General features: G+C 42.0%; 1 protein-coding gene across 1 annotated transcript; it reads right to left on the bottom strand.

The window, feature by feature from the left end:
* Positions 1-7,317: 7,317 nt before the first annotated feature.
* Positions 7,318-10,225, bottom strand: LOC136500061 (uncharacterized). Its single transcript, XM_066495491.1, has 8 exons — positions 10,073-10,225; positions 9,744-9,990; positions 9,439-9,584; positions 9,021-9,233; positions 8,914-8,949; positions 8,633-8,734; positions 8,419-8,520; positions 7,318-7,710 (listed from the first exon to the last, which is right to left on the bottom strand). Exons 1-8 carry the CDS (start codon positions 10,223-10,225, stop codon positions 7,318-7,320), a joined length of 1,392 nt encoding a protein of 463 aa, XP_066351588.1.
* Between the last annotated feature and the right edge of the window lie 229 nt (positions 10,226-10,454).

Genomic DNA, 10,454 nt, shown 5'->3' with positions numbered 1-10,454 from the left:
GTTGCACTGCCTATTCATGGAGGAGCCCGCCGCTACCGGAAACAGGCACTTTACCGAGTGCCGGAAGCTTTGCCGAGTATTTTTTATTGGGCACTCGGTAAAGACGGCTTTGCCGAGTGTTTTTTTCAGCACTCGGCAAAGATGTATTTTGCCGAGTGCCATTTTTTTGGCACTCGGTAAAATGCGTCTTTGTCAGAGTGCCTTTTTCTGGCACTCGGCAAAGATGTATTTTACCGAGTGCCATTTTTTGGCACTCGACAAAATGTGTCTTTGCCGAGTGCCTTTTTTTTGGCACTCGGCAAAGAGGCATTTTGCTGTGTGCATTTTTTTTGCCCTCGACAAATCATTTTTTCAAAGCAATTTTTGATGCCCTGAATTAATTCAAATGAAAAACTTTTCAACTACAAAGTTGTATAACTTCTCAAGATCTACAAAGTTTATTTTGGTCATTGTCGATGTTTCACCACCGATAGCCTGCCACGGGGGTACCCGGGGCAGTTTGTTTGGACTTCAGCGTATGCAGAACTCGACGGTAAACGCAAGAGACAGTCGATTTATCCTGGTTCGGGCCCTCGACCGTGTTCGAGTAATACCCTATATCCAGTTCGGCGTTAGCCTTTGCGTTGGATTGATTGTAAAGTGTTGTGTTATGTTATCTATCGTCTCTCCAGGAACTCCGCCCTCCTTTATATAGTCAGGAGGCCAGAGTTCTAGTCGGTTTACAATGAGGTTCCTAGTAGGATTACAGAATAATACTACTACTAAGATTATAGGGAAAGAAGTCCTAGTTAGACTAGATCTTCTCCCTTCCTTGTGGGGTATACCGTGGGTCCTGTATCGACAAGCCCCCGAACACTTCATGGTTGATCTCTGGAAGCCTCATCTTGTTCCTTCAGGTTTTGCCGAGCAAGAACAAGCGTCGTCCGAGTACTTTCTTGAGTGAAACCATGTAGCGTTTCTTGGGATCTTCGAGTGGTATGTGCTTTTTTGAAGAAAAAGTACATCCGTCTGGGTGTAGCCCTCGAGCCTCTTGCTATTTGGAACAAGGAGCTGGAGGGTCTTACCTTGAAATTGTTCTGATTCTTCGTCGAAGGGCTCCCGAGCATATACTCGGATTTTTTATCAAAAAGAACTCGGATATAGCTTGGTCTGGGTTCTTTTTGTCGTGAGTCCTTGAATTGGTTTGTCTTGAAGAAGTCTTCTCGGTGACGTGCACTTTTTTGAAGAAAAAAGTGCACTCATTGAGTGTAGCCCCCGAGCCTCTTGCTATTTGGAACAAAAAGTTGGAGGATCTTGAATCTTATGTCGTTTGAAAATTGTTGTCTTGAAGAAGTCTTCTGAGCGATGTGCGCTTTTTTTGAAAAAAGTGCACTCACTAAGTGTAGCCCCCGAGCCTTTTGCTATTTGGAACAAAAAGTTGGAGGGTCTTGAATCTTATGTCGTTTGAAAACTATTGTCTTGAAGAAGTCTTCTGAGCGATGTGCGCTTTTTTTGAAAAAAGTGCACTCACTGAGTGTAGCCCCCGAGTCTCTTGCTATTTGGAACAAAGAGTTGGAGGGTCTTGAATCTGAGTTGTTCAAAGAACTGAAAACCTCTCCTGTTGCAGCCCCCGAGCATATATCTGGGTTCTTTTATTCAGAAAGAACTCGGATGTAGGGTCTTGGCATATTCTCTGGTAGTCTGCTGTTGTCAGATGTAGTTGTATGGTGGTGGTTGAGTGTAAATGTTGTTTGTTCACGAGTTGTACAATGTTGGTATATCCTTTCGAATATGCTTGTCCTTGAGTATTGTTCCTTCACGCCTGAGTCCTCTTTTATTGAATTCTGTCTTTTCACTGTGTCCTTTGTTAGGTTTGTTCCGTTGGTGCTCCCATGTGCACCACTTCTTTGGTCTATAAATACCCTCCTGGTGTGCTGTTTTGATTCATCGAGCATTTTGTTGCGTGGTCTGAAATCTCCATAGTCATGAATATGATAGTTTCTGAAGTAGAGCAGCCCCCGGGCGTATCTTGTAGTTCTTGTATATCTTGTCGTAGCTGGAGAGAGTCTTGTGATAGAGATTAGAGGTAGACTAATCTCGCAGCGGCATTGTACCAAAAGGTACGTGGCGGTAGTTGGAGGAAGTCTTGTGATGCAGGATACGTTCCTTCATCCAGCAGTTCTGGGTAGATCCCCCTTGCCTGCCCTACGACTGTCCAGTGTAGATCAACGCCTAATCCGGTGTCACATCGGACTTGGGTAGACAGATGCCTGCTGGGCTTCCCTGTTCCATGTTGTCCCGCCATGCTGCTAACTTCCGCCTTGGATGTACTGCGTCCGTCCTTTGAAGAAAATAGTGTAGCCAAGTGCGGTTTGTTGTACCGAGTAGCAATTTGGAACACGTAGTCGTTCTAGAGCCTAGTTGTGTCTGGGTTTCTTTTTACTATCTTGCTCATCATAGTACCGAGTTCGTTGGGTCTTGTAAGATGTGTAATCTTATAATTTTTGAAACCATTTATATTGTAAAGAATCTTGTCTTCTGGGTTGTCATTCTTTTTTCTGCTGATGTCCTGGTTGTTTGTGAGATTCCCGAGTTCTTTCTATAAGAACCGAGTTCTTGTGTTCCTTGTGAGGTAACCCTTCATTGCTTTATGGTTGATGAGTTCTTTTTGTAGCAATATGTTAACTCTGCCTTGGTGCTGGATGGATAAGTCTGAAATCTGCCCGTTGAACTGTACCTTTGTGTAGAAGTGTGCCGTCCATCATTTCAGCTTTGTCAGTTGTGTTGGGAAATGAACCATTGCGTTCTCATGCCATGTTTAAACGGGCCTAGTGGGCCGCATTTTTATTGCTGTAAAAATTTATTTAAAGGCCTTCTTTCTTCTTTTTCTTTGCTACCCTGCTTTGCCTTGAAACCCTAGTCCTCACTCCGCCGTCGCCATTGTCACCGTCATCTAAGCGCCGCCGCCTGACCGTCATCGTTTCTTAGTGCCTTATTGCTTTCGCTAGTATATGGGTAGGAAGAAATCAGCGAGCAAGTCCTCGGCAACCTTTGTAGACGAGGAGGCATCACTTTCTGTGATTGAAAATCAAGAATTCAAGGCCATGAGGGCTACTCAGAAGGTCTGACCAGCTCCGACTATGAATGAGGATTAGTTGCATGAGCTTGTCAGTGATTGCCTGATCTAGGACAAGGAGAGTGCTGAGTGGAGAGCTCAAGGCCAGCATCGGGTCCCAACTCTAGGCTCTAGTGAGATTGTTCTTTTTGTCTCCTTTATCCGTGCTGGACTCTGCCTTCCTGCCTCTGTTTTTCTTCATCGCTTTCTCTATTATTTTGGGATTAGCTTGAACCATCTTACTCCCAATGCTGTCCTTCATCTTTCTGTTTTTGTTCATCTTTGTGAAACTTTTCTTGGAATTCCTCCTTCTCTTTCTCTCTTTCGTTACTTCTTCCGTCTAAAGCCCCAACCCCGCAGCGATGACACCCATGTTCTTGGTGGCTGCGGGATTCAGTTTTGTCAGGGTCGTAAGAGTAGATTCTTTGATTATGACTTGGTTGATTCTGTGAGGGATTGGCGTGCCGACTGGTTTTATGCCGCCAATATGATTCCTCCTCTTGCTGTTCATTCTGGTTCTAGTCCCGTGGTTAATGACCGATGGGAAAAGAATCCCCTGACAGTGGATGAGCTCTAGGCAATCAAGCCATTTCTTGAGAGGATATGTGCTCTGAAATAGCAAGGCTTGACCGGCTTCGGTATCGTTTCTAGTTTTCTTCGCCGCCGTGTTCAACCTCTGAAGGAGTGAGAGAACTATGGTTTTGAATACTCTAGAGCGGTGGATCCTTCTGGTATGGTCCCTGCCCTTGAGTTGACTGGTGAGGAGGTGCTTGAGCGCCTTTAGAAGATGTTGAAGGAAGTAAGCGTCGTCCCGCATACTGTCCCTGAGTATTGTGCTAACAACCCGCCTCCTGTTGTGAGTTGTTTTTTCTTATGCTGGTACTTTTCGTATTTCCTTTGTTGTCTCCACTTTTTGCTTAATCTTTCTCGTCTAGTTGTTTTACTCTTTTATAGGAATTGGAGCGCAACTTCGTTGATCCGATCCCCCTTGATGACTGCCCTGCCATTGTGGAGACTGGGGAGAATCTTGCTGGGGCATCTTTAACCAGTAAGTTTCAAACCACCACGATGTTTCCTGGTGTTTCTTCCATAGTTCTTGACACATATGTAGAGTATGTTCCTCGTCTAGTTCCTCGAGCTCCTCATAGTGTCAGAAAAAGGGGGTGAGCGGATTGTTCTTCTTCTGGTTTGTCTGCTACCAAGAAGTCTCGTCAATCGAGTACTTGTCTAGGTACTCAAGTTATAGGTAGCGTGCTCCTAGGTGAGCATATTAATATGTTCTGTCTTTTTGTTGTTTGTTTTTGCCTTTAATGGAGTACTTTTCTTCTTTTTTAGATGGCACTGTGGTTGCCATGTTTGAGAGTGAGGAAGAGGAGGATGATGATGTGGCCCTTGTTATGCGTCGGTGAGTTGTTTTATTGTTTTTCTGCTGTTGAACACCTCTTTTTGTTATGACTTGGACCTTGTTCTCTTGTAGTAAGCGGCCGTCGACCTCGAGTTCTTCTAGGGCTCCTGTACCGACCACGCCACTCCTATCGCAGGGTGGTGGTGATATTTTTGCTGCTATAGTTTGCCCTCTAAGGTCTTCTGTTGGTTTTATAAAGAAGAAGATAGCTGAGTGAGTGAATCCTTATTCTATTTCTTTGCTTTTGTTTTCCTTATTTCTGATTCATATTCTTATCGTCGAGTTTCCTTATCATCTTGCAGACCCTCGCCTTCCCTTAACCTTCAGTCGACTTCTTGTCAGTCTTCTGGTTTGCCCCAGTGTACTGAGTCTCTGGGTCTTGAATGTATGGTCGGTGAGGTGGCTATGAGGGAGACAGGGTTCCCTGGTGATCACGCAGCTGCTGATTTGCTGGCTCCGAAGGTGACCGTGGTCGTGGAGGTGGAGCCATCTAAGGAGGTAGCCAGGGCTTCCTAGGGTACGGCCCTAGTCTTGTCTTCTTTGCCTCGACCGACTTCTCCCCCTGCTCCCCTTGCTAGTGGCATTCAACATTTTGATGATGATGTGGTGGAACAATTCGATGCCACTCATCGGTTGTATTGGTCCAATACAGATGTTGGTTGTAGTTGGAGCAGAGAATTCATAGAGGGTCTTGTTAGCCATGGCTTCAAATTCTAGTGTCAAGCTCTGCCTTATCTAGTTGTCTTCATATTCTAAAGCTGAGACTTTCTTAAGTTTAGCTCTAGTTCTCCTGATTAATGCTTCTAGATCTTCAACGTAGTTTGTCAGAAGGTCAAAAATGATCATACATTACCCTGCATAAGATATGAAAGTAGACAAAACAAGGGTAATCCTGCTTGAGCAGGGGTACATGGTTTTCCTCGATCACACTAATAAGTATAAGTTTATCAATATTTCCTTTGCCTAGCTACCTTTCCCGGCAATGGCGCTAGAAATACTTGTTGGTATTTATGAACTTGTCACTTGTTTTGTAGCCACCTATTATAAACCTATATCTCCTAACATTACTTTACTAGGTTGTCATCCATAGTGATGATGCCAGATATGCTTGTTGGTACTACATAGCATTACTACTAGAATAATACTAAGTAGTTCTTTATTAATTTATGTGACTAGGAAGAATATATAAATATATGAATGAAAAGGATATGCATGCGCATAAATAATTATACCATTATCGCACTTCACTCGGGAGTATTCCAGGTATCGTTATTTATATTTTTACCATAGGGAAGGTATAGTATGGACATGTATTGATAACTTATACTATTGATGGAGAAGTAAACCATAACCAATATTCTACTAATAACAGGGGTAAGTAATAGAATAAGATATATATATGATAAGTATTGATCATCAATAATGATAAGTCACTCACAGTACTCCTTTCTATGGCATTATCATGATTGGGTAGAATATTAGAGGAATAATTTCTAAGTCATTCTTAATTACAAGTCAAAGCATACATTGATTAGTGCAATTACACCTAGTAGTCATGGCTAAGGTTATCTTTATATCGACATAAGGTATATTACTAAGGAAGATTAAGAACATAGCTTGTTCTTCCATCATAACCGGACCCTACTTGCACCTATATTTGGGGAGTGGACTACAAAGGACTCAACGGGAGTGTCACATCCGTGATCTACCACATGACCCAGAATATAGGGTGTATCCGTAGGTAAACAATGTATAAGCACCACACTTACACAATGTCGACCACCCACCACGTGTACTTTAGAGTGAGCGCTATACAAACTTATGCATAAACATAATGATAAACTAGCTATACTAAGTATATAATCAAAGTAGACGTTGAACATTATAACGAAGAACATGAATAACACTACTAAAAAAGTGCACATTTGAGACGATCTAATAATGCCATAGTAAATGCTAAAAGCGTCATGGAAAGATATCTATGACAAAGTTATGACGAAATTCTGTTCGTCATCTTTGTAGCGTCACAAATGTTGCACTGTGATGATTTGTCGTGTTTCATCACAGATAAGTTTAAATCCATGATGATTTGGGCACCGTCACTGAACTATTTCAGCAGGCGTTGTAGTGGACACGTGTATGACGGTAATGTTGACGCGTTTCATTCGCTCAGGATGACACGTGTCTTAAGCTAAGGTTTACACGTGTGTGACTATGAGTATGGCACGTGTCCTAAAATAAGGTTGACACATGTTTCAATATGAGGTCGACACGTGTATGTTCTATGAGGTCGACACATGTATTTCTGAGAGGTTGACACGTGTATTTCTGAGAGGTTGACACATGTATTTCTGAGAGGTTGACATGTGGCATTATCTTAACACTGGCGATGACATGGCAGTGCATGAACAATGACGTTTTTTCGTCATAAATTCTTTGATTGGATAAAATACAGGCTACAGCCGTGCCTAATCACTCATTCCAGAAACATAACATAATTTACCACATACAACAATTCATACATCATACACAGTTTATACATCACATGTTTAAATGTTCTCACAACCAAAGTTCCCAAACATAGGGGAACCACAAACATAGGGGAACCACAAGTTCCATAGGTTCACATCAGTTGAACCACAAGTTCCACAGACCAGGCAATCATAGAATAAGTTCACAAGCGACAACTGATAGACCAAGTTTAGCAACTTATTATGAGTACCAGCAGTAGCGACACGAGTACCAGCAGTAGAGACATGGCCCAGCACAACCATGGACTACAGAGGAACCTAGGCAGGACAGGAACAAGCTAAGTAGCTCAATTACCTGAGTTGAGGCCCAAGATATGCTGAAGGATCATATCATTAGCTTCTTGTTTCTTCTTGAACTCCTCCGGCTCTTGCTTGTTCTTGAGCACAACTTCTTGGGTCCTAGACATGGATTCTTCTATTTCTGCAACTTTCTTCTTTAGATGGACCAGTTGTTCTTCAAGATTATCAGCTCGTTTCTTCTCCGCCTGTAGCTGTTCCTGAAGTTGTGCCTCTCTTGTAGCTGATGTAGCAGACTTGCTTACTGGTGTTTCAATACCAGCATTCTTGAGGAATGTACAAGCTGCACTGGTTTGTGAGAGAACCTTCGAAACTATCTCAGTACTAGATCTTGGTGTCTCCAAGTCTTGAGCAGGCTGGGCCAACATATCTTCCATGGTACTCTATAGCAAACAGGTGCAACATTAGTAAGTTCATTATGCAGAATCTATTTCACAAGCCAAGTTATGAAAACCATCACAAAACATATTGCTGCATACATTTTAAAGTACATGAACATCAAAGATATGAATATCCTATCCATGTAATAATGCCATCTAGCAAGCATATAGGGACAACTATTTATTTCCAAAGCATAGATAGGACCATCCTGCTAGCATATAGGAAAAGTAATAACCAGCAATCATATAGGAACATCTTTTCTATGTACTAATCTCACCCAGCAAGCATATAGGAACATCAACATAGCATTTCACAGTCATGTACAGACAAACCATGCACTACCTTCTAGAAAGCATGTAGGAACCCAACTTAGCATTTCTCAACCATGCACAACCTTCCAGCAAGGGTGTAGGAACCCAACTTAGCATCTCACAAGCATATAGGAACACAACTTAACATTTTAGAACAATGCGCACAACATATGATTCCATATATAGGCATAAATACATGAACAACTTTCTATGTACTCATCCCCTCCAGCAAGCATGTAGAACAACCTTCCATTTCATAAAGAACCGGTAGAACCATTGACACACAACATCTAAGCATATGAACATACTTTCCATGTACTAATCCCATCCAGCAACTGTAATTAGCATAAATTCACACATATACTCAATCCCAACAAGCAATGATATGTAGGCACTTACAACTATTTCTTTGACCACATCAGTCATACCCTTCTTCTTGCTGGTATGTAATTCCTTGAAGATCTCAACTGCATCCACCTCTCTGTCCTTGTTTTTCTCCTTCTTTACATAATTATAGCGGGAAATGCAGCAAAATTAGCTTTTGAGCAACTATAATTAGCATAAATTCACACATATACTCAATCCCAACAAGCAATGATATGTAGGCACTTACAACTATTTCTTTGACCACATCAGTCATACCCTTCTTCTTGCTGGTATGCAATTCCTTGAAGATCTCAACTGCATCCACCTCTCTGTCCTTGTTTTTCTCCTTCTTTACATAATTATAGCGGGAAATGTAGCAAAATTAGCTTTTGTTTGTAGACAACTTTATAGGAAATAGATATGTATGTTTAAATCAGATACAATGTATTGTCCCAGTGTTTTAGCACTTACAAATGCGTACAAGTGTGAGATGTAGCTTCGAGATCCCATCGCTTGATGGTGTCTAACCTTCTCACGGTTTATCTTGTTCTTCCGAGCAGTTTCCTATAAGACATATATGTAAATGGAAGACAGCATAGAGAGAACATAAAACTTTCTTTACAACATCATGATACCTTTGCTTTTGGAGTAGACCACATCGCCATGAGTGCCTTCCACTCGTCGTTAGAAATACTAGGAACAGGGGAAGTAGTGGGGACTTCATTAGCCGGTATACCATTGAAGTACTTGTTCCTCAACAAATATGTCCTCTGGCGTACAGCACCTTGGAGTATATTGCTGCAGGCTTGAACTGTTGGCTCATCCTTGTCATCAACTGCCAACCTAACCTGCAAAAGTCAATCACCCAGCGGAGTTAGCTCTTAGCATTTGGTATAGTTACTTATTGAAGGTACCAAATGGATATGGAAGTATCAATTTACTTATAGATAACTGGCCCATGAATTCTTTCAGTTGGCTTTCAACTTTCTTGTAATGTTTCTAGTGAGTTAGGATAGGCATGCTCTTCCTAGTGATAAGTCCAGCCTCTGAAACTAGCTTAGCAGCTTGTATAGGCTTCTCTGGCCTTCTCTTCCCTACAGCAATTTCAATGGGCAATCTCTTTCCCATAGATTTTGTCATATTGTCCAGCAATTTGCCTTTTGTTGGTGGTCTTGGCTTTCTTGGAGCACGTTGTCGAGCTACAAAAGTGATGCTATTAGTGTCAGAGTAATCCAAGTATAGCAAAGAATGTGAGAAAGCATGGTCTATTACGTGCCTTCAGGAATAGCATCTAACTCTTCTGTGACATCATCTTCATTTGTACTATTTGGGTCATCAAATATAGAAAAGTCCAGAACATGACTTGGGGGGATGTTCTTCTTCCCCTTGTCCCATAGTTGCTGTCTCATTGTTCTCTGGTAGCGGAGTTGACTGTCCCTCAGCCATAAATGTGGGGTGGTTGGTGATGTACTTCTTTCCAGACCTGGTTGCAACTCCAGGAGTTGCCTCACTGCCGCCAATTGCCCTGACTCTTTTCGTGCCACCTGGAGGCATCTTGGTCTTCTTCTTCCACTTTGTGCCCTGCTTGTTGCTTTTCTCAGTTTCCTAATACAGAAGGGTAAACAAATATGTTATTAGAACCTGCATTAAAATGTATATCGCACAGTGTAATGTAAAAAAACCCCACCACAACTGTTTCATCTTCCTCTTCCTGGTTGCCCTCAGCTCCAGGAAGATACTTCGATGAATCTAACCCTTCCCCATGACCATTCTTGTTTCTTGGCTTGTCCAGGTTCTGAGAACTTGCATTTGCCAAGGTATGAATACCCAAGGATTCCATGAACCTTTTGTTCTTCGTGACTTGCAAGTCCCTTAGCCTTTCATAGTACCCTATTTATTTGTAAACAAATTTTAGTCCAATTGATCCATACACCATAAAACCTAAACAATAAACCCTAACATCTTACCCGTCATCCATAAAACCTAAACCCTTCCTAGTGAACACATGCCTAGTGAACATAGTAATCCGTAAAACCTAAACCCTACCTAGTGAACAAAACCATAGACCT

The sequence above is a fragment of the Miscanthus floridulus genome, chromosome 13, assembly GCF_019320115.1.
Source record: "Miscanthus floridulus cultivar M001 chromosome 13, ASM1932011v1, whole genome shotgun sequence".
Lineage (NCBI taxonomy): Eukaryota > Viridiplantae > Streptophyta > Magnoliopsida > Poales > Poaceae > Miscanthus > Miscanthus floridulus.
This window is presented reverse-complemented; position numbering and strand designations above follow the sequence as displayed.